Source organism: Triticum aestivum, chromosome 5D (assembly GCF_018294505.1).
Source record: "Triticum aestivum cultivar Chinese Spring chromosome 5D, IWGSC CS RefSeq v2.1, whole genome shotgun sequence".
Classification (NCBI taxonomy): domain Eukaryota; kingdom Viridiplantae; phylum Streptophyta; class Magnoliopsida; order Poales; family Poaceae; genus Triticum; species Triticum aestivum.
Window position 1 is genome coordinate 567,402,667 of NC_057808.1, and position 25,911 is coordinate 567,428,577.

Genomic DNA, 25,911 nt, shown 5'->3' on the forward strand with positions numbered 1-25,911 from the left:
AGCAAGCAAGCTAGATCCTCCCTCCTTCCTTCCTTGTGAGGAACAGCAAGAGAGAGAGAGCTGATTTGGAGCTCATGATTACTGATTTTGTTCCCATCAGCATCACCACCAATCATACAGCCTCCTGTCAGTCTCCACCCAGCAAGCATTCAAGCTAGGTCACTCTCACTCTGAAGAAGGTGCAGGTCAGCAGCAGATCTATTATATGCAGAGCACAGTCACTGATTTATTGCATTGCAACCAAGGAGGCTAGGCTAGCTCAGCTGTACATTTACATTACATTAGAGAGTGAGATGATCCTGCCTGCTGATGCTGATGCAGGGCCCATAAACACGTCAAAATTTGGGCTCTGTCTTTCTTTCTTGCTGTTAATACGGTGGTTCATCTATCTATCTATGGCCTCTGGAACCATTGGGCGACAGTGACACCCCTAGCTTGCTTGTTGTTGTTGCCAGCCCAGTGGGGTGGGGTGGGGATGTCTGTCTGAACTCTGAAGCAGTGAAGCATGCATGCGTCCCGCTTCAGATCCATGCCTAGCTTCTTGTTGTTGGTTCAGGATTCAGGATCATGTCTCTGCTTGTGAGCAGGGCACCAGCTGTGTTGGTTGTGGTAGGATCGAAGACGACGGCGACGGCGACGGCGACGTGGTGTGGTACTCGGTTGCGATGTCGCTGGCGACCCTGACGGCGTCGAGCGAGAGTCCGGCGAGGCCCCGGCGCGTGAAGCCGACGGAGTAGAGCCCCGACTCGCCCTTCCACCCTTCCGGGAACTCCACCTTGGGGTACCCTTCTCCGCTGAAGAAGTCGCTTCCCTGCACCACATCAAGAGACATTCTTGTTAGTTCATCGATTAGCAACAAGATCTAAATTATACTATATGAAAGTGAAGAGAAAACAAGTGTTGATTGTATTTGGTCTCTCTTAGTTTTAGTTGAGCAAGTGCAGTGCACCCTTGTGCTAGCTTGAGGTCTCTGTCAGTGTGCTTGTCGGTTTATGACGCCTCATCATCATGACAACTAGCTAGCTAGTGCACCATAACAATGCATTCCACACTAACTAATCACAGCTTTATCACACAAACTGGATTAGCTTAACGATAAGATGAGTGCAATATGATACTACTCATCAAGGGAGGCCGACTGATGGATGTGCAACTAAATTAAATTAAGACCCCTACTGCTATGCTAACTAACAATATCTTATAACTAGACTAGATTATCTACAGCATGCATGTAGTAGGAGTATAATGATCAAGTTGGTTGGGTTGGTTACCTTGAGCCACTGTGGGACGTTGCTGTGGTAGCCCGTGGCCAGGATCACGGCGTCGGCCGCCACGAACCGCCCGTCGACAAGCTCCGCACCGCCGGCCTCCATCCTCTTCACGCCGGGCACGATCTTGATCTCCCCGGCCCGGATCTTGTCCAGCGCGCCGATGTCCAGCACGGGCGTCCGGCCCTTGCTGTTCTTCAGCTCCAGCGGGCCTCCATGGGACGGCCTCCTCAGGCCGAGTTTGGCAAGGTCACCGCCAAGGAAGAGGCCGGCGAGGAGCACCAGGAGGCGGTCGACGAGGCGCAGGGGCAGGAAGCGGAGCAGGAAGACGGCGACGGAGAAGGTGGCGACGCCGAGCATCTCGCGGGGGAGCACGTGCACGCCGTCGCGCACCACCATGGACGGCCGCGCGCCGTGGTCGCACAGGTCCAGGCACACCTCCATCCCCGAGTTGCCGCAGCCGACCACCAGCACGCGCTTGCCCTTGTACGGCTCGCCGGACTTGTACTCGGACACGTGGGACACGGGGCCCTTGAAGGCGTCGGCGCCGTCCAGGTCCGGGATGACGCGCTCCGCGTTCTCGCCCGTGGCCACCACCAGCCACCGCCCGATGTACTCCGTTGTGATCCCGGTGTCTTCGTCGGAGGCGGTGACCCGCCAGAGGCCGGCGGCGTGGTCGAAGCGTGCGGAGACGACGGACTGGCGGAAGCGGGGGCGGACGTGGAAGGCGGCGGCGTAGGACTCGAGGTAGGCGACGAACTGGTGCTTGGTGGGGTACTCGGGGTAGTGGTCGGGGAAGGGCATCCCCGGGAGCTGGCAGAAGTGCTTGGGGAGGTGGAGGCGGAGGCGGTCGTAGGTGCGGCGCTGCCAGAGCGAGGCGAGGCAGTCGTCGCGGTCGAGGACGACGGAGGGCACGCCGCGCGTGTGCAGGCAGGCCGCCGCCGCGATGCCCGCCGGCCCCGCGCCCACGATGATGGGGCCGTTCACCCACATGGTGCGCGATGCCATCATGTATCTATGTACGTAGAGTCGGTCGGAGCAGTGGCGGGAACCACCAGTGGATGGTTGAGCCGATGGATCGAGGGAGAAGAGAGGAAGAGGAAGAGGAGGAGGGATGGAGTGAGGGGAGCTGGGGAAGAAGAAGGGGAGGCCTCTTTAAATAGGGCCGGTGAGGAAGAGGGAGACTCATTTGAGCTGGCAGTTAAAATTCCCGCGCTTTGCTTTGCTTTGCTTTTAGTAGGACATTAGCGCCATACCATGCAGTACAGTCGATTCACACCTTCATCATTTAGGTCATACTCTAAATATATGCCTTTCGTTTTTTAGAGATTTCAATACAGACTAGTTTAATACGGATTAGATATGGATTTATATAGACGTAATTTTAGAGTGTAGATTCACACATTTTGCTTTGTATATAGTCTGTAATGGGATCTTTATAAAAAAGGCTTATATTTAAGGCCTGTTTCTAAACATAAAACCTTTTAATAAATATTTTAATAAAGATAAGATATATATGTATATAGACATATTTTACAGTGTAGATGCACTCATTTTGCTTTGCATGTAGTCTGTGGTGAAATCTCTATACAAAAAGGCTTATATTTAAGAACGGAGGGCCTCCATTTCTAAAGATTTTAATATGAACTATATACCGACGCATATAAACATATTTTAGAGTGTAGGTTCACCCAATGCTAAACTAGTTTTAACTTAAACACATATATAGATCAATCAATTCGATATCCTGCAAAATTCTTTTATATTATACACATGTACACTTATCTTGTAAAATTAACTGTTAGATCAGTCTTTTTGGGATAGTTGGTTGATCCAACGGAGCGTGTGTATAATTGACTCTAAGGTACATCTAACTCCTTCCACTAGAATTTCAAATTGACTCTTAGGTACATCTAACTCCTTAAACTTGAATTTCAAATTGACTCTCAGGGTAGATCTAACTCCTTCCACTCTAGCCCCCTTTGGGTGGCCTTCCGCTTGAAAGCATGCCATCCCGTGATGTGGAGCACTTATAGTATGCCCCAAGGTATATAGGAGGTGACAGTGAACATACCTCATCAACTTATATGGGTGTCTCTATCGGTTTTCCTTGTGCATGTTGGCTTCCCTTCCACTAGTATAAAATCGCCTTTCCAAAACAAGTGATCTGAGGCGGTTGAGCCAGGCCAGCTCAGAATGGATCTATGGAAGAAGACGGCCTTTCATGAGCCAGTGCATGGAAACCTTTCGACAACCGTGCAAATCTATTCGAGGCGCAACGGGCGGCGATGCGAGACTCACGCTCAGTCACATTATGTGGATAAAAAAATAATTAACATTGATGCATTCAATAGGTTAATACTTGGGTTGTGTTGGTATTGCGGTAGATTGCAATAATTGAGCTTTTCTAACCAGCTTTTACCTGTTTTACATTTTTTCCATTTTTAATACAGTATAATCACATATGCTCAGACATATACTCCTCTCTATGGACGCACACACGCACATCCTATTCCTATGAGCACCTTCGAGATGGTGAGCCGGCATATGATTGACAGAGTCACCACATACATCTCTTAGTAGACGGTAACGTCTTCTTCCACCGAACCAACATCATCAGTAAGACTAAAATAAATCCAAAAAAATGCACACACCAGTGCCTAGTCGAGAACTTGAATCCTGGTGCGCTGGTTCCACCACAAAGAATCTAACCGTCCAAGCTACCCTGACCTTTAATGACTAGTTTTATCGGCACAAACTGCCTGAATGTAACATTGGCATTGGGAGGTAAAGCACTTAGACTTATGTGCTCTCATGCATTCGTACTAAAGTAATGTTACCGGCGCATTCGCATTTGATGGCCGCCTTCCACTAACTAGCTAAGCTAGTTTATGAAAATTTGTACGAATATCTGAGAGGAGGTGATGCACATGATGATAGATATAATTAAGAAATGAGTTCGGCTATCTAACTGGAGTATCACCGTCCCAACCCATCGCATCGCATATGGAGTACGTGTACAATCATCACCATGCATTAGTTTACTTCATCGTGGCTTTCAGACCATAAACAATCTACAAGCGGCAAAAGCTATGATTCGGCCGGCCGTACGCGCTTTGTTGTGCAACTAAATTAAACCTACAACCTTTTGGGAAAGCAGCCACCGGCTTTGTTTGGCAACATGGAATGGAATTAATTTGTTTGTAGCCATAGCTAACTTAGCTGCTCCACATACCTATTTGCAAGTTTGGTATATTGATTGTAGGGTGGATGGCAAATCAAAAGCTGCTTTTTGTCCAAGCATCTGATTCGTTTCTGCTCGATCCATCCATCGTGCACTAGTTAATTAGTTAGTGTACGTTGTGATCAGGTATGAAGCAAAGCAAAGCAAAGCAAAGCAGCAACTTAATTAACCATCAGTCGACCTTCATTGGCGATGAGTGAGTGAGTGCTCCATGAACCCAACTAACTATATAAGGTGCCACCTGCTGCACTTATATTACTCCCACATACATAAGCTCCAACTCATCGAGCATTTTATTTTACTATTTATGTTGCGTAAGGTCTGTTCGATGCGGCGGCCGGCCACCACTATTCGGCTGGCTTTTGACTTTTTTTTTCTTTCTTTCTTCCAAGGAACTGGTAATATAACACTGTCTCTCGATTAGGAAAAAAGAGTGTGATTTAAAAAGAGGGTTGAAACAAGGGCGGCATGTGAACTACTCTTGGAAGAGAATATTATGAAAAGTCGGGTGTAACTGATATATTCTTGATATCAATATATTTTTTCTATATAAAAAAAGGAAAACAGGTACGAAGTTGGATTTCCTTCACGGTCAAATTCACTGCCTCTGGCTTTTCCCACGCAAGGCATCTTGATCTCCCCTTCCATATGTGCCATATGACATAGATTTGATGGCCACTCTATATTCGAGGATAGTAACTAGACATTGTCAAGTTTCCCCCATTGTATTAGTTATGCTCTAAGATTATGCCGCCATCTGTGGCACCCCTACCCAACATTCGCCAAATTTCAAAACCACATGAGAGAATGGCCAATCCTTGGCCATCCCCTAATTGTGAAGTTAAATTCTAGCTGCTAGGATCTTTCGATGTAAAACAAAACACACAACGAGCTTACAATTGGGTACCACATCTGCCTTCCAGTTCTTTGACTACCTAAAGCAGCTTTGTTGGCCACCAGTCAATTGCGCAACTTAGCCTAAATTGACAAAGTATTGTCCCGGGTTGTAAATATGGCTTAGTTGTTTGTGTATTGTACACTATCCGGGGGCGTATACCTTAACGGGTCTGAACAAACCAAGTCCACCTGTGAGTCTCTATAGATCCTCGGGATCCACACTTAGACGTCTAAAGGTAGACACTTGGAAGGGGTAAGGATGAACAAGTCATAATTGAGATTATGTTGTTAGACAAGATATATTCCTTGTAACCGTGTGATACCAGATCGTAAATTGCCTAAGTACCATCATGGGTAAACATATATAAAGCCCCCTCCCCCTGCGCCAAAGGACCATCTTCTGCTGTGAGACCACAGATGGTTTTCAAAATTTGATCACCAACCGAAATTCAATGCATTTCAGTGATTTCAGTTTGCATTTCGGCCAGATGACCGAAATATTCAGTTGAATTCAATTAAATAGGTGATTTTTTTGAAATATATTTTGAAAAGGCTGAATCCCTGTGCACTACTGAAATTGCTGAAATATTTTGGGCGAAATGTAATTATTTTAATATCTACTGAAATTATAGAAAATCGGTGAATTTCATCGAAATCTCATTAAAAGTGAAAACCATCACTACATTCATGTGACCTAGCTTGTCTAGATCAAATCTACACACTGTAACTCTTCATTGATCAATATAGATCTATAAGCAGGACGCGTGGCTATTACACATCAGGGAGACTGAACCTGGATAAAATTATCGTGCCTTCATTATGTGCCTTCATTATCACAGACAAGATCCCTTTAGACACCACCACTATGTCCGTTGTTCTCCATGACTTTCCATTAGATCAAAAGGTTGATGGTGTATCAATCATCGACATTACTCGATGTAGACGTATGTATTTCTCGGTTATTTATTTTTAGCTCTCCGCCCGTGGTTTTCACACCATTTTATGTAAGAAATGTCGCTTTTATTTACTCATAATGTCATATCAAGCGGATACAAGTAAAAGGGCGACATTTCTGAAACAAAATTGTGTGAAAACAATTACTTGTATGATTCTCAATGACGGCTTTTACTTTCTTTTTAAAGTCATGTATACTCGTTGTAGCTGGTTTGCATGTGAATAGCTTTATTTAGTACTTCCTCCGTCCCATAATGTAAGATGTTTTTTAACGCTAGTGTCGTGTCAAAAAACATCTTATATTATGAGACAGAGGGAGTGTTTTGTTAGAAAAGGAGGATGACCCCCGGCCTCTGCATCTGGGTGATGCATACGGCCACTTTATTAAATATTCTCACAAGACCTTACAAAGTCATACAATAGTAAGACTAAAGCCACCGTCTAAGCAACAAACTGTCGCTACACCTATCCAGTTGATGAACGGGCGCAGATAGCCTGGGCCTAATACCAAACAGACATCGCAGCCAAGCCTAACATCTAAGACCTGAGACCCCAACCTAGCCACTTGCCGGGTCTGGGGCACACACTGGTCCGTCGTGCTCTCAGAGGCCGCTGCCGCCAACTGCCACCGCTCCATCTTCAGAACTGTACTGATGCATCAACCTTGCTCGGTCTAGCTATCGTCGACGCCACCATGGCGCCCAACGGCACCTCCTCCCTGCGCGCAAACAGCTGTGCATGTCGCGGTCGCCACTGATACACCTCAGCGCCATGCTGCCAAGTACCACCAGCCGACACAGCTTGAAGTCCTTGGAAGATTTGTCGTGCGTAGCACCTGCCGACCAGGCATGACAAAGCGTAGCACCTGTCGGTCAGGCATGACTTGACATCTCCACCGAAGCTCCGTGCAAGACGAAGCCGCTCCACCTCCTGCCTCTGACTTCCAGCGCTGCTCCACAAACGATGCTTCCAAGAGAGAAACGACACCGCAGTGCCGCCATCGTCCGATCTGGAACACCAGATCCTAGGGTTTCCCCCGGAGCAGCACGAGTGGGTCGACAGTAGTTACCCGACGATGCCTCCATCAAGGTAACGGCGAGAACACCGCCATCGCCTGCCGTAGGCTTGGTTTTCACCGGCAACCATGTCTCCCCTACTCGCAGCCGGGACTAGATGATGGATCTCGAAATCCGATCACCAAGCCTCTAGCCGGCCATCTCTGGAAGAAGATGACCACCACGTCCACCAGCGTCACCACGTCGGGCACGCGTCGCCGCCGGCACCCCCATGGTGCCTAGAGGTCGACAAGCCCCGACAAACACCACGCCTCGTCAGTCGCCATGGCCCAGACCCAAGCACCACCAGATCCAGATCGGATCGGGGTCAAGGGCCCCAAGCCGCAGCCGCCGCGGAGGCAGCACCACTGGACGGAGGGAGTATGTCGAAGTATCTATGAGATGTGCAGTACATTTGTAAATAGATGATGTTGTAGACACTGGCCCGGTCTCTAGCATTTGTGTTTGGCCATTACTTTTGTTTATTACATGTATATATGGTACTCCCTTTGTGTCATAATATAAGAGCATTTTTGACACCCCTCCATCCCACAATCTAAAAACATTTTTGACACTAGAGGGAGTAGCTGATAAAATGCGGTGCAGAATCGATATCCAAACTAGATAATACGCATATGTTTTTCGTGGAGTAGTTTCCGCAAGAAGAGTACAATCTTCAACTCAGCTCAGCATGTTGCTAGTACGTGTATGTGTAGGTTGGTCGAAAGCTGTTTGCCGTATCTAGACAGGGTGGGCTTGCAACTACTACTAGCTGGCAGTTGACAATTTGGAGCACTCAACAGTTTGCAGGCATGGCACAGCCGTCCGTCCATCTTAATTTGGAGGACTACTATATCGGAAGATCTTGATGATGGGTCAGTCCATGGATCATGGATGGAGCAGTTGAGTGCACGCAGAGCCACAAACCCATCCCATGCCATGCATACTTACTCTTGGATACTTCTATATAGATTCAGAGTGAGAGCAACCGAACGATTTTGCTAGCTTTTTTGAAAAGGAGGATGACCCGTCGACACTGTATCAGGGTGATGCATACAGCCATTTTATTAATTATTCATCAAGATCTTATAAAAGTAATATATCAATAAGTCTGAAGCCATCATCTCGACAACATCTGTTGCTATTCCTATCAGAGCACCTATAGTTGGGCGCCCCAAATCCTCTTCAAATGTCCGGGCGGATGGCCATACGGGAGCCTCAAATGGGGCTCCAACGCCCGGTCTGACGTGCACCCCTCATATCTAGCCCAAATATAAGACGGATATAGGCGCGTCCGCCACGTCGGACCCGGCAATGCTGTCTCACCCGAACCCGCATATATTTCTCTTCATCCGCTCGCCGGACCAAACCTTAGCCACTCCACTCAAATCCCCTCCACCACCCAAGCGCCCGTCCAGCAATCTCCGACATGGTGGATAGTGGATCTGACTCCAGCCGCTCCCAGGAGGACGGTGCCCAGCCGACAACAGGATCTGTCCGGCGCAACTCCATAGCGTCGGCACATCAGGCGCTCGGATCCTCCGGGGCTAGATCATCGCGGTCTCGAAGCCTTCAAATCTTCCTTTCCCCATCCCGCTCCGGCGGAGTATGAGTCCCACTGAGACCTGTGTGCTTGCCTCGCTTCCGACATGAGGGTGGCTGATGCGGCGGCGTGGGCAGCCGTTGAGGATGAAGCCATCCAAGCACGCACTGTAAAGAAGCGGCAGCGGAGGAACACGCGCGCCCTAGCCCGAGAGCAGAATCGGGCGGTCCGTGCGATGGCCGGACTGCCACCCAAGGATGAGAAGGAGGACAGCGATGGGTCGGACAACTCTGGCAACGAGCAGATCGGGCTCAATCCTTATTGCGTCTTCGACCGGTACTTCTGCGAGAAGGACGGCAAGGGCGCCGGGAAGAGCAAGCATGGAGAATCTTCTCCACCATAGCCAAACATGTCAAATTTTGTTAGTCTGATGACATATGATGTAGTAGCCTAACGATGTGTGTAATGCATTGTTTACGTAGTTGCGTGAGTTTGTATGAATTTGTGGTATGGTAATTGAAATGTCTGGTTGTGATAACTACAATCTGAGGCTTGATCGGTCAGTATCCGCGGAGTTTGAGTGGTCGAATATGCCAAATCTGATTGTAGATGCTCTCAACTTGATGAACGGGTGCATATTGTGTGAGCCGTATACCCAGACCGATGGATGGATCGACCCGTCCCTTTTCTAGCTCCCTATGACCCATCCATACTCTATCATAACAGAGAAGAGCAGAGCAGAGCAGAGCAGATGAGAGGTAGGAGTATGAATGAATGATCCATCGTCCTAGCTACCTACGTATTGTCTGTACTGTACGTATGATGAGCACGGCAGAGCAGAGGTCAGTAACTTGATCAGGCTGACGCAATCGGCAGTCATTCTTGAGGCTCAATCAATCAATATATATGGTATGCATCCATCAGAGCTGAGGTCGGTCCATCATTCGTTCATTCATTCCTTCCCTGAACCTCTGCTCGCTGCTGCTGCTGCTGCTGCTGCACATTAAACTCCTCCAGCATCGATCATCATGCAGGCCTGCCTCTGCATTGCACATAAATAAATCGTCTGCTGAAATCTCTCCGTCCCTTCGCCGATCCATGGGCACGAGCGTCACCACTGACGACTGTCTCAGGACTTAAGTCCTCAAGTCCTGGTAGATGCACACCACAGCCATACTGTTTTAATTAAATTTGATTGTGCTTTCTGCGGCTTCCCTAATTAGCTTTTGTTTTCTAATGGGCAATGATGGAGATTCTACAGGCCTTTTTGCACCTCGGCCATCAACTCAAACCGCCAAGCTTTACTTCCCCTTTATTAGTAGATGATCAATTGAGTTACCAATCATCAAGATTAAGTATTCTCCTCCTCTCCCCTTTTTGGTAGCTCAAACTGGGTTTTCTAGCTAGCTTAGCCAGGGCAAGGTTCCTTGCATTGCCTTTTCACCCACTTGCACCCCGTGTCCTCCCACGACGCCCATTATTACCATTATTATACAGCACTTGCGGATTAATCTATGGTGCAAAGTCCAAAGGTGGACCTTGCAAAGCTGCTAATTGCATACATACATGTCAAAAGGGGTGAGAATAAGCAATCAACGAATCACCCATCTAGCCATAAGCTCCTTTTCTTTCTTCAAAGTAATGTATTACAATCACAAAAGGGTTGAAGTTAACAGTGGAGCAAGTTCCGTTTAGTACCCGTTATTCGTGCTCAACCGACAGTTTTAACCATGCTATTAAATAAAAAAGAATCTCAAGTTACCCAAGTTCCTTCCACATTTTGCCCTTTGTGGCCGGCGACATGGAAGTCACTGTTGGGAAATAACAAAAAATATGTGTACATGCTTTTATCAAATAATTGTAACGATCACATATCAATCATTCTTTGGTGATTAGATTTTGCGAAATGATAATCTAAAATATCATGTAATGCTGACTTGTTAACTATGTTAACTACTACTTTGAATTTAACATATTTTTATTAATGTTATTATTATTCATAACTATGTTGAATTCCAATTCCGACATTGATTGATGTACTTTCTGAATTAAAACAATAGTTTAATAGAAATTGAGTTCTGAAATTGATAAAATTAATGTTTGACATATGATGTATAATATAATTATAAGAATTTTATCGAGGATAGAGTATCATATTTACTTAAGTACTCCCTCTTTCCCAAACATATGGTGCGCTTAACTTTGCATAGTTTTGATGCATGCATGACTTTGACTACAAAGGTATACCACAATATACATGTATGAATAGTGTCACCGTTATTTTACTGCAAAAATGGTTATCGCACATGTTTTTATACTAGTTTTGTAGAGCTAATATAAGTGAAAATTATAGTCAAACAGTCAAAGTTGTGCGTTGAGAATGAGAAAAGGCCAAGCGCACCTTACAAATTGCTAGGAGTTTTTAAAAGTTCGTTGAGCTTGATTTAGTCTCTAACTCTAAAATAATTTCTTTATATATTCATGCACTTTCAGTATAATTTAGATAACAAAAAATTCCCATTTTCTGTGGAATAATTATCACTCAGTTATGCATGGTAAGGATGTGATTTTATCATTCACGTAAAAAGACGTGATTTTTATGTAACTGTAATAGTTTGTGCCATGGCACTCGTGTATACGGTGTTGATCCGCCACATTGGTCTGGCATGCGGGGTGACTATGTTAGGATGTGGATTCAATTTTGAATGGAGTGAAATGTAGAATGTACTCCTTGGATTGGACAACTTGCATTTTCCTTTCATAAATAGTGTAAAAGTTATGACTTGAAAATAAAATGTAGTGGGATCCCCTCTGCCTGCCGCTCCGGCAGCTGATGGCGCGGAGGAGACTCCCAGTGCCTCAACTCTGGTTAGTAAATAAGATAGGATTTTGTACCTCGCACAAGCGGTGCTCGGGTGGATGGCCTCAAATCATCATCAAGTTGGTTTTTCACGCTCCGATCGTCCTCGAGTTTTTCCGTCGGGAATGGAGCTTCGGCATAGATTCCTGACGCCTCCTTAGGGCGCTGAGGTTAGGATTTCGCACCATGTGTGCACGATGTCGAGATCATGCACCGAGTGCTTCAGATCGATTCAAGGTTCAATGATGACAACATCAACTCTAGGGCGCTGGTCCTTAGGGGCACGTGTACGAAAACTTTTCATTTTCCATTGACAAGGTCAAGTGGTCTCCTATAAGGAAGCATATGCAGCAGTGTGTCGGCAGCTCATTCTGCCAGCGATGGCGATCGTTCGGTGGTCCATAAATCTCAATGTATATTTTGTTTTGTTTTGTATTCTTTGTACTTTTTGTGAAACTTTGTAAGAGATCACGGTCTTTTTTGAAGAAAAGGAAAAAAATGTCATTCACTCTGTAAACAAGTACATCGTCATGTGATTTTAATTGTTCGAATAGAAAGAAGTAATGTAGCAACTCCTCTACGCGGCAAATGTACCGTGTCACGTGTGATGTGCATCTAGAGAGATGAAGAGCTAGCTTTGTATTGATGGATCCTATGATCCAAGTGCAATGAAGTACACAAATAAATTAACTGCTAGCATATACTCTACTTTGCTCAAGATTGATGAGATCATGGTGAAATGGTCATTCAGGACTTTTTTTAATCAACCCCTGGCAAACTAAATATCAGAAGGGCATTAATTCAATAATAATATTTAAAATTAACAAAGCTCACAAAGTTTGAATCTCTCATAGTTAATTGAGGTGTCCAATTGTTGATTTTGCTCGCGATTTTGACTAGGTTGTCCGCCTAGTGGGGCCTTTCTGTCCGGAAAGAATTTTTTTCTCCCAATGGTTACATGTCGAGATCGGCTCAAGCAACATGTAGCAAGTGTTCGGTGTTTCTCCCCGGTGGGAGAATTTACTCCTTGGGTTGCTATAAGCTAGAGCTGATGGTAAAGATGTGGTGTTAAGTTATTTATTGTTCCAACGTGGGAATATCTATCCTCGAGGAGATGCGGAACCATATGAGTTATTCTGATTCAAGGCCTTGCATATTCTCTGTTTATTGCATTTTCCTTTCATATACTGAATTGGCTAAGTATTGAGAAGGTTATGAAAGCAATCTTCACTCTGAATAATTTCCCGCACCGAGAAATAAGTAACTGGGAGTTTTCTAACTCATAAGTTGAATTTTCTGAATTGATTTTCTTGTGCATCATGAAGTTATATTCGGTTTTGTCTAACAAGATCTAGTTAGTTTCAGCTAGAAAGTGATTGTTTTGTGTAGCATACAAGTATTATTAGGAGATATGTTCATTAGTTTGTTCGATGGTGCTTCAAAACTTCTTTAGTGATGCCACAAACATATATTAAGGTTGCTGAATTTTTGCTTAGTTATATGATGCTTTAAAACATATTAGTGGATACACCAAGAACTATGCATGAATAGTGATCCATGCTTGGTTATCTGAGATGGATTTTGGTTGGCCGTATTTCTTGGAAAAATATACTTTCGAGTTATTTTTCATGTTCCTATTGGTCCCTTTGTACGACATGGGGATATTATTTCTGTTAGTTATGAACTTCATTTGGTTGCTACTCTGTAATCTGGTGGGTCGCTAGCTACTGAGTATTTCTTTTATTGAGGAAAACTAATTTGCAAAATAACCATGTTTTAATTTGATTATGCTTTCCGCAACTTCCTTAATTGGCTAGCTTTGTTTTGTAATGGGCAATGATGAAGATTCTACGTGCCTTTTCTGCACCTCAACCATCAACTCAAACCGTCAAGCTTTACTTTACTTTTCTTCCCCTTTATTAGTAGATGATCAAATGAGTTACCAATCATCAAGATTAAGTATTGTCTTCTCCCCTTTTTGTAGCTCATCATCAACTCAAACTGGTTTTCTAGATAGCTTAGCCATGGTTCCTTGCACTGCCTTTTCACCCACTTGCACCCCATGTCCTCCCATGATGCAAATTATTATGATTATTATAGAGCACTTGCAAATTAATTTACATGCAGAGTCCAAAGGTGGACCTTCCAAAGCTGCTAATTGCATACATACATGTAAAAAGGGTGAGAATAAGGAATCAAGGAATTATCTATCTATTTAAGTGACTTTATTCAAAGCAAGGTATTACAAACATAAAAGTATAACGTTAACAGAGAAGGAGGTTCCATTTTCTCAAGTACGCAAGTTCGTTCCACAATTTACCCTATGTTGCAAAATAACATAATTTTTTCAGTACAGGTTTTATCAAATACCTGAAAAGGTCATATATCAATCATTTTATAGTGACTATCTTATTATTGATATACAAATTTATAATCCAAAATATCATGTAATGCTTAGAGTCTTTAACTATTTTAATTTATACCATACTTTAATATTAATTTTCTTTAATGATATTTTTCATAATGGATTACAATAATGTAAATTGAATTTTCCAATAAGCAAAAATAATGCATGACAATAATTCATAACAAAATTAAGGATTTTTATCGAGGATAGAGTATTATATATTAACTGAAGTACAAATTGCTAGGAGTTTGTAACAAACACCTTGAGCTCACATTAATCTCTAACTCCGAAATGACTTCTTTATCCTGCACTTTATGTACAATTTAGATAACACGGTTTTTTTTTTTTGCGGAATACGTATCACTCAGTTTCGAACTAACACATATGACTTTTTTTTCGTTTAAACGAAGGATGTACATTTTAAGGATAATACATAGTATAATATTGTCCGCGTGGCATTCATGTGACCGATGTTCAGCCGCCACATGTGTCTGGCATGCGGACAAGTATATCAGAAGAATATAATGTATTTATATTGAAATTTTTTGTTGTAAAAGGGTAGATGTTGCGAGTTGAGGAAAAACAAAAGGGAAGCTTTTACAGGAAACGTGCATTGTCCTGCGATCTTAATAACTTTGAAGAGCAACTCAACTCCTCTGTGCTGCAAATGCTGTACCCTGTGCTACTACATACAGTATGCTGCCTGACAGACGCGCACGCAGGGCTCTCAAGACGTGCAGAAAGAAAGCAAGCAAAATAACTGCTACTACTGCCAGCATATGCTCTGCTCTACTGAAGATGAGATCATGGACAACTGGCCACCAGCCGCACTATAAACTGGTCGACATGACTGTCAATCAGGAGGGCATTCAAGAATAGTTAATGACCCATGATGCATCCAATTCTTAACTCTACAACTACAAGCGTTAGCAAGACGCCAAGAACACATACTACGACCATGCATCCGTGTGGTGTGTTGTCAAGGGGGGAACTGGAATCTCAAATAGACTTGACCAAATCGAAAATCACAGCCAAGCAGTGTGGACAACAACGCTGCCACGCTGCTCCCTAGAGAGCAAATCATGCAACCCAGCTTTCAAGGTCGTTGCGTTGACATGCTAGAACTCAAGCCACCGCATTGCCGACAACCATCATGGTTTGCACTCTGTCTGAAGAAGCCACCAGCCGCCGCCACCCCCCTCAAGCTTTGTCCGGCGGCGCAAGAGGGGGCGGAAGGATGCATGTGGAGCTAGTATTGATCGCCTCCCTTGTTGCCCTCATCCTAGGAGGAGGTCGCGGCCGGGGGGCCATAGACAAGATGCCACTTGACAAGTGTGTGAAGCCAATATCCAATTCAATGTGGTATACGACTAGATCCCAATTGTAGGTGGACTGGACCAAGCTAGCTAGCGAGACCAGTACTAGCCGTCGCACTCCTCGTGCTTACCACTTGGGCTTTGTTGCAATCGCTGGTGGTAGGATTAAGTTGGAGAAGATCATCAAACTTTGACAGAGGACTGATGCGTGCATGGCTAGGAAATTTCACATTCCTTATCTAATAATAAATAAATATAGATCGACATCCAGACCATGTGATCGCCGATGGCCGCACGCGGCTAACGACGGCAGGCTGAAGAAACGTCAAATCTATATGTGGCACCATCTGTCTATAACACTGTATATATATGCAAGAGAAGAATGGCTTAATTAATTCTGGATCTAGAGTCCACATGCCATCCAGTGATCGATCTAGTCGGTCCACGTGCGCGACGCACGCGTGCATGTCACTTCATCTGCAGGTTGGGCGGATTCACTTCCCAACAAGTGCAAGATAGCTCGGCGTCGGCGGGTTTTTTCTTTTTCAAACACAGTATAGACGAAGTTCCGATGAACATTTGCACGCACACCCTATCTCTATGAGCATCTTTAAGAGATTGAGCCGGCACATAATCTTGGGATTGATGAAGTCGCCATAAACGTCTTCATAGTCGAAGGGAACGTTCTAACTAGCCATCACAAAAAGAAGTGTTTCCTTCAACAACAACAAATATCATAAAAAGGCCCGCAGAAGAAAAAAACAAATATCATAAAAAGAAGAAGAGGTAAATGCACCATCGATACTGGTATTTGTCATGGATGTTCAGTTTGGTACTTGCAGTTGCTAAATACTCCGTACGTGCAATATGTTGCATTTTCCGTCTGTATGTGGCATCGCATTTTCGTTGGCATGCACACGTGCACAAATATGCGTCTCTAATACCACTGGGTCCCACCTATCAATGTACGTCACAGAGAACACATTGGCGTGAAAAACTCCCACCACCAATACACCTGACGAAGTTTGTTACTAAAAAAAAATCTATAGAAAGGTTAGACAAGCCATGTACCATGAAGGAAACACGCTGGTGGTGTTTAAATGGGTTGCATTCTGTGCAGCCCATATTCTACTTGTTAGTTTTTTCTTCTTTTAGAAAATAGAAAAATGTAAATTATCATCATAGAAATAAAAGGTATATTTATAATATTTATGTGTCATAAAAATGTCCCAACAAATAAATAAATACATTTGAAAAATATCCATGTAAATAAAGTAGTACTTGTGAATTATAAATATCTAAAATACTTATTAATACATGTAATTAAAACACTTTTGAATTTTAAAGTACATAAAAATACATGTATTACTTTTATATTCATGGTAATAAAAACATGTAAATTATAGGCATAGTAATAAAATAAGCAAAGTATAGTCATAGTAACAAAGAACTCACTTTTAAATATTTATTCACTTTAAATTATAAATTATTTCATAATAATAAATATAAATGTAGAATATTCTTGTGTTACAAACTATATGGTTACAAAAAATATTTTAATTTCAAAACATTTATTTTAAAAATTATTCATGTAACTAAAATAATATTTATGAATTATAAAAATGTACGTATACATTTAGAAAGTGTTCATTTGAGGATATATACTCTTGGGCAGAGTATATGCTCCTAATTATTTTTGCATACACATTTTTTATTTAATTTTATCAAAGCTATATCTTTTGGCAAACACACAAACTTTATTAAAACACATCAATACTTTTTAAAACTCCATATTTGTTTCTAAATTGATAATTATTATTTTAATTCCATGTAATCAAATAATTATTTGTATTAGTTAACATGTTTTTGTATTATTTTGAATTCCGTAAGTATTTTAGTTACGTGTATTAATAACTATTTGACATTTTTCAAATTTGTAAGTATTATTTTAATTACATGAATATTTTTAAAACTAAGTTATTTTATTTGTAAATATATTATTTATAATACACAAATATAATCTAGCGTCGCCTGTATTTTTGGCCATCTCCCCAGATTTAGCGCCGTCGTAGCCACTCCCCTCCTTCGACCATGCCACCGTGCCACGCCATACTCGCTGAAGATAACGCGATGTCGCATGTGCCGGCGGGTCCTCCTCCTCTTCCCAAGGCATCGGAGCCTTGGGACCCGCGTCGACGGGTCATCTTCCTTCTCACACGGTGCCCGAGGCTCGGGATCTCTTGGCGTCCTCGTTCCTGTCTTTGTTGACTCGGACTGAATCCTCGAGAGCCTCTCTCGAGGAGATAGATGAGCAGCGTCAGTTGGCAAGGCACTTGAGCTCTCCATATGTGACGAGGATGCCCGCGGCGCCTTCCTGCCGTAGGAGCAATGAGAGGTGGAGCTCACACGGCAAAGGTCACCCATCGACTTGGCATGGGTGGTCGCATGTTTCTACGTCTATTCTTCCGACACTATTTTTTCAATGATATGATTTCCTAGTGTGTAAACTATTGAGGTCTTCGTAGCGACTTTGTCAATTTCAAGATTTGGTGGCTGATCCTCTAATAGGTATATAGATAGGGCGTGCGTCTGTCTACAGGGTTAAATGTGCGTACGAGTGTTTTTGCGAGTGTGTCTGCGTACTGTGCTTTGGAGAGAGAGAGAGAGAGAACCGGTTTGGAAAATCCAAGTACAGTAGTGCTGACGTAAACGTTATGAGAAGACAAAGGGCATATTTAGACCGAAATAATCATGAGCAACAAGTCAAGAGCAAGAGGCTAAAAAAGGTTCCCTGATTTGATTCTGGCTAAGTCTGAGATGACATTGCTTCGGGTTTTTCCACATATACATTCAACTGAGACTCTGACCAGCATCGCATAACTGTTGCAGTCATTTGACAGCCTACTAGCATAATGGTCATGATAGAAACAAGTAGACAGAAGCGCTCCCAAATCATGTGCAGTACCGGACTGGGAAAATTCGGCCTCTTAAACATCCACGGACGCGTCCAATCAATGTTCGGGCGTATCCGTTTTGACTTTTTATTTGTTCATTCACGTAGTCATGTCTCCCACATTTTTATTTATATATGTCTGGTCACTTGCATGTGATTGATGAAGAACGAAAGAGAGAGAGAAAGAAAATGCTCTGTGGTGGGCTAAATACTATGTGGCGGACGTAGGATCACTGACCGGACACGCCCGAACACATCTCATATATAGGGGCAATGAGGAGTGCAAGACAAACCAGACATTTAAGGAGGCTTTGAGGGGTCCGATTGGGTCAACTTTTTCATTCTCTCTCCTGTCCGGTCAGTGGTTCTGCATCCGCCGGTCAATTTGGGAAGTCCGGCCGTAGAAGCTCTAATATGATCCGGCGAACAACACCTCTGTGGTGGTACCACATAAACTAAACTAGGATATGAGCAAAGCGTTAGTCAGATCTAAACTGAACTAAAAACTGAACCGTTTTGATGATTAGCAGCTCATCAATGCCCTCTCTCACATCCCGTAATTACTCCATGACAGCAACAACAGAGGCACTACAATAGAGTATATCCATCGACACACAGGGCAGATCGTGTGCTTGCTCCTGTTAGTTAGTTTTCATTCAACCTAACCTAACAGGGGAATGAGTAGGCAGTGCAGCCCCTTTCTAATCAAGCGTCAAGGTGCACATGCATATACACTTGATGCTCCAGATATTCATAACCGATATAGCTAAGAGCAACTTAGCAGATCCGCTATATCCTCGCCAGCCCGTATAACTCCGGCGGTTTTACAGTTTTAGTATTTTTACGGCCCGAACATGTCCGCTAAAAGTCCACCGGTCCGTAAAATTATACAGGGGCCTACTAGTCCGCCAGTGCGCCGCTATATGTACGGGGTCGGGCCATTTACAGCGTGTTTGGTTGGGGGTAATTAAAGATAGGGAATAGGAATTAAAGGGATACGAGACTTTAAATCTATTGTTTGGTTGGAGGGATTAGGAATTCATAAAGGAACAGTCATGGGAGTTGAGACTCCAACTCCCACCGTTTTATTAACAGGGGAGGGAGTGGGAGTTGGGAGGGAATTGTTTTAGCGAGTCAATCTTGACCGTTCATCATAACTTTTTAACTTCCATTGTCTAGCCCCTTGTCAATTCCCACGAACCAAACAAGGGAATACAATTTGTTTTTAATTCTCACACATAATTTTTATAATGCGCCAAACAGAGGATTGGGAATAAAACGACCCATCCCATGTCTAATCTCAATACAACTCTCTATTCTAAACTCCCATTCCTCTTCCCAAATATTGTCAAACACGTTGTTAGGGTTCGCATACCGGATAAGCTCCATTGCAATCCGCCCCCTCCGCCGTCTCCTTTCCTTTCTCTGGCTAGCAATTAGCCACACATCTATTTTCCTTTCTCGCGGATCCATGGCCGGTGGTGCTCGCGGGCGTGGTGGCCGTGGCGGACCATGCCGCGCAAGCTCATCCGCCACGACGCGGAGGCCGGCAGCTCCAGCTGGCTGACGTCGCGCCATGCGGTCAAAGCAGGCGTGCGAGCGCGGCCGCCTCTCCCGCAGCGGCAGGCGTGGCGCGTGGGCTGGCTTCAACAAGCTCCGCGGAGCCCTTATGCCGCTCACCCTGAGGTGCCGGGAGGTGTATGCCGAGCTCCTCGCCGCGGAGCGCGGGGTGGTGGCTGGAGAAGAAGGCGCCCCCGCGAAGGAAGATCACGCCTACGCCCACGCTTGCCGCAAGTCGGTGGAGAAGTTCTTCCTCGACCTCGACGAATTGAGCCGACCTCCCCTAGATCTAATTTGTAGTTTGATCTATGTTTAAGCTATGTATGAGCTCCGGCTGTGTTGATGATTTGGTAGCGCGAACTAGTTTATTAAATTTGCAGTACGAACTATAGTGGATCTGTCTATCGGGGCCTTCGAGTTCCCGTAAAATCGTTTTAGGGGTAGTACCGATTTATACAGGATCTACTAGAGTTGCTCTAATAGCAGCAAGCATTATGTAATTCTTGTAATCGGAGGATGTCCTGCATCCTCGGCAACTTTTCTGTAGAACGATGTATTTTTTTCTTTAACTTTTCCTTGACTGTGTGCATCTTATTATGCAGAGGCCGGCATTCTCTAATTGCGGTTGTATCAGTTGGACATAAGATTTGGATGAAAATGCTCTTTGCTGGAAAATTTATCCCTAATAGCAGAAGTTAAGCTACAAGTAAAACTGGTACCCATGCAGGGGAAGAATTGACAAAGGCCGCCAGCGTAAAGGTGCTCTTGATGGCCGAAGAATTGACACTTTGAGACTGCAGAGAAGTTGACACTTTCATCCTCAATATCAGAATTGCACAAGCACATGAGTATGCTTCCTTGGCAAGAGTATCATGTTATTCAGAAAGATAATTTCGGGAGGGACAGTGGAAGTCTAGATCAGAAGAACTATGGACAATACAACATGCTTGACACTGATCAAAACAATTCGAGAGATCCAAGTACACTGCTGACGTAGACATTATAGGACGGCAAAGGGCATACTCTGACTGAATATAATCATGGGCTAGCAAAGCCAGGAGCAAACGGCTAAAAAGCTCCTTGATCTGATTCTGCCCACCATCAGATCCCGGCTGACTTTGAATCTGAGATGACACCCCTTCGGGCATTTATTTTCCCACTGCACTAACCAGCACCGCATAAACTGTTCCAGTCTCTTGACATCCTACCAGCAGAGATGGAATGTCATGATAGGATCTGAACCATGTTCTAAGTGAAAATGATATGTTAAGACAACCTATATTGCCAGTTAGTTTCCTGTGTGAGAAGACCCGAAATGATATGTTGAGCCAACCTTGCTGACGCAGAAGCAAGACCCTAAGTAAATCAAATAAATAGATATATGGTCATAGCTCATGTCTCATTCAGACGCCATGTGTCAATACTAGCATTTCATAAAACAATATTCAGAAGAAAATATAGCAGGCGAAATGAAGCATGTCTAGAAAAAGGATAATAACTATGAAAAATACATAAAATACATGTGCCAGGAACGAGAACGATTAGGGGAATCCGAGTACAGTGCTGATGCAAGCGTTGTGTGACGACAAATCAAGGGCAACAAAAGTTTGGAGCAAAAGGCTAAAGTTTTCTTAATTGACTTGTTTGTACCCATTAGAGCAACTGTGCGGAGACCGTAAAATTAATCAGCGCCATGAAATTGTTTCACTCATTTGACATCCTACCAGCAGATGGAATATCATGATGGGACAGGTACGGTGGCCTTTGCAAAAAAAAAAACTGTAATCATCCCAGCCAAACAGGCTACCCACAAAGACCATACACACCGTAGAAGAGAGGAACTCAACCGAGGTTGCTAGTAACTGCCATCATCATCACATCTCCGCGAGCAAGTGACCCCGACTTCATCCTAGAATTAAGTCCAACCAAGAGACCACACAGTGAATGACACATGTGATCCTGCCAGCCTATGCCAAACAATCGGCCAAATGCACCAAGAACTAGGCAGCTCTGACTTTGGTGATGAGGGTCAGGCTGACCACCGAAGATTGTCAAATATTGAACCTACCCTTTCGCAGGGCATCATTGGCCATTGCCACCGAGCCACCTCTCTCGACACATAGCTCTGACTTCAGTGCTACACATCAAGAAGACACGAGTACAAACCCAAGCAGTCGACAGCCGGTGGAGATTGGAGAACATGTCACGGTCTAGCGCCTCATGCCGCAATCATCGTTGCAGCATGAGTCACAGGGAAACAACTCGTAAAGCCAGTTGGGGAAACATGACAATGTGTACGTATAAAAGAGGAGGGGACATAGTCTTCAAAACGACGCCCCAAGGAGGGAGCTGGTGCGAGAGTGACACCATTTTCTGAATCTGCAACAGGGCCCTAGGCTTTCACCCTAAGACGAAGCTCGGGAGTGGGAAGGGTTGGGGAGATCCATGGGCGCTACGTCGTCTGTGTCGACGAAAGCCAGACGGGACTTTGCCCACAACAACCAGCCACTCCCGTGGGTTGGTGATCACATTTCTTCTTATTAAAATACCACTATAATTGATATGTATCAAAATAGTAGTTCGTCTGATTAATATTTATCAACGTTGTTATGTGGTTACTTGGGCAATCCAACTGAGGTGTTTAGCTTTTCCTCCCCTAACCCTTGGCCGCTAGAGAAAACTCTCCACTCCAGACTTCGCCGGCGAGTTGGTGGAATCACCTCCCCTCTGCCTACCGCTCCGGCGACCAATGGCGGGGAGGCGAATCTCGATGCCTCCACTCTGGTTTCCAGTTTAGGTTAGGGTTTCTTAGTCCTTGTAGGGGCAGCACTCGGGCAAATGGCGGCACTTCTTCTTCAAATTTGTCTTCCAGGTTCCGATCCTCCTTGAGTTCGTCCATCTGGAATAATCGACAGACCCCTGGCATATATTCTTTTCATCTCCTTGGGACGGTGAGGTTAGGGTTTCTCGTTGTGTTGCAAGATTTGGTCTCCAGTGCTTCAAATATATTCAAGGATTCAACAGCGAAAACTGCGGCTCCCGGGCGCTGGTCCTTAGGGGCACGCGAAAGAGGACTTCGCAACTGTCATCGAAAAGGTCAAGCTGGCTCCGGTAGACGAGCGATGACAATGGCACGTCGACGGCTCGCTTTGGCGAAGATAGTGATTGTGCAGCGGTCCCGGAATCTCGATGTAATTTATGTAAAGTTTGAGGTGTTTTGTACATCGGGTAACCTTTGATAATAGATCTGGATCATTTTTAAAAGTAATAGAAGTATTAAACTTTAATAAAAATATTTATATTAATTCGCCCTTGGGCGCTTGAGCGTTAGGATTGCCGACGACATCGCTACCGAGTATTACAGTCTACAACATGTCATCATCGTCTTGTACTGTGCCCCAGCTGGAAGCCTCACAAGTAGATACATGATCAATGACCTCCTGAACCAATGTCCATGCCAGCCATGGATCTAGGAAGCATGCTTCACTCCTTCAGACATCTTGGCAACAAGGAGTGTCAATGCCACTGGTGTATACAGAGACCACAGGCATATTTAGGATAGAAACCGAGCTCTCTCATGCCTCCAGCAATTTCGGTCACTGGATTCACGTTTAGATCATTCCTGGCTGTCACAACTGCTTCATTAGTGTCCTAGCCCAACTCCTAGTGTCCTGACCCAACTGTCTTGACGGGTTGCTACTCCGGAAGAAAAAACCAAGGCCTCTGGTTAATTGTGCCGCTTGAGACAACCCATTTAATCGAACAAGGTCCGATTATGATCTATCGCCGCGAGAGCTAAGCGAGATATAGCTCCCGTCTCGCAAAAGCGCTCGCATTTATCATTTTCTTTTTGGTTTTTTATTTTTTATTTGTTTTCATTTTTATTCGGTCATTTGTTTCTCTCTTGGTTTTCAACATTTTTCTTGTTTTTTTCTTTATCTGCTTTTCACTATTTTTCATTCGTTTTGCACTTGTTTCTTCAGTTTTCATTGTTTTTTTGTTTTCCTTTGTTTGCTTTAGTTTTCACTCTACCTTTTTCGTATACGACAAGAACATTTTTGTATTACTCGTGTAATATTTTTAAAATACAGTTTTAACATTTTTAATACATGATCAATATTTTTTATACACATTTTAACATTTTCCAATTACAAGACTAACATTTTTAGTACATGGTTAACATTTTTTATACAAATTTAACACTTTTCATATGCTTGATTAATTTTTTTAAATACTTGTTTAACATTACTTCAAAAGATTGGCTTACATTTTCTAAATAGATGGTCAACTTTTTTCCCACAAATTGTCTATTTGTTGTATACATTGTCGTATACATGAGAAATATTTTCTTTATACATGTTTAACATTTTCCAAATATAGATTTAATATTTTCTGAATACATGGTCAATATTTTCTATACACATTTTTCACATTTTGAAATGCTTGATGAACATTTTTCAAATGCAAGATAACATTTTTTGAATACAGGGTCAACTTTTTTTATAGACATTTTATCATTTCCAAATGGTTGATTCACATTTTTTCAAATACAAGTTTGACATTTTTTTAATACATGGTCAACATTCTTTATAAATTTTTTATCATTTTCAAATGCTTGATTAACATTTTTGCCAAATAGAAGTGTGACATTTTTTTAATGCATGGTCAATCAAATGATTAATTAACATTTTTCGAATACTTGTTTACTATTTTGTCAAATTCTTGATTACCATATTTTAAATACATGAAGAACTTTATTCACACATATCGTATATTTTTTTGTATACATTTTTCGTATACATGAGAAACATTTTCTTTATGCACATTTAACATTGTTCAAATGCTTGGTTAACATTTTTTTTCAAATATTTTGTGTAATGTGTTTTTTTTACTTAGAATATTTGCAAGTATAAAAGAAAGGATAAACGAAAGAAACATGAAAAGGAAGAAAAAAAATGAGGCTGAGCCGGCCAGTTTGTCAGATGCCTGACGCGAGAGCAGGCTAGGTCTCGCTATAAGCGAGACATAGCACTGCCCATCTATCGCTGGCTCGCTGCTGCTCTCCCTTGCCTAGTAGATCCAACAAGGGATTAACACAGTTATAGCCCAAATTTTGGCGTGCATATATATATATATCTGAATCGAGTTGCTGACCGGTGGAACAGGAGACGACATGTTGTATGATTGTTGCTGATGCTGATAGCTAAGAGGAATAAAAGAAATAATCATTTACTGTTGCTGCTCATCAGGAGGAGGATCTTGCTTGCTTTTGGTGACATTATATAGCTTGGTACGTGCGGTCTTTTCCTGTTGCTGTTGCTGTTGCTGGTCCACATCCATGTGTCCTACTACAGTTAATTTCCCCATCCAACAGAAGAAACAGATCATCAGATCAGATGTAGTGCACTGCAGGTTGTCAATGATCAAATCAGACAGACAGAGAGGTGTTAATTGGAGGAAGATGGTTCATGACCTGGATCAATCATTCATGAATTACCCTTAGCTTCAGCTTCTGACGGCGGGCGCGAACTGGTCACTGTATGCCATGATGTGATCCACCGTCCACGCAACACTGTTCAGTTCAGTACAGTAGTGACTACCACTGCCCATGCCTCATCCATTGAAGAAGCAAGCATGGAGATATTTATGGTATGATCCACACACACAAAATCGAATTCAGTTCAGTTCAGTGCTAGTATCAATCCATGCCCATGCCCCGCCCGCCTTCCGCGAAGCAGGCATGGATGAATCAATCATAATAATAAGATGGCGTGAGTACGTAAGGACTATATCTGCACCTAGCTTGCTCATAGGCCCTACGCCCGTCCCGAGTCAAAATCACACCAAAATGGCA

At 43.6% G+C, this 25,911-nt stretch overlaps 1 protein-coding gene across 1 annotated transcript; it reads right to left on the reverse strand.

Annotated features, from left to right (window-relative positions):
• Positions 1–207: 207 nt before the first annotated feature.
• LOC123123985 (probable indole-3-pyruvate monooxygenase YUCCA9) lies at positions 208–2,397 on the reverse strand. The gene is made up of 2 exons (XM_044544664.1): positions 1,272–2,397; positions 208–811 (listed from the first exon to the last, which is right to left on the reverse strand). Exons 1-2 carry the CDS (start codon positions 2,277–2,279, stop codon positions 566–568), a joined length of 1,254 nt encoding a protein of 417 aa, XP_044400599.1. The 5' UTR covers positions 2,280–2,397; the 3' UTR covers positions 208–565.
• Between the last annotated feature and the right edge of the window lie 23,514 nt (positions 2,398–25,911).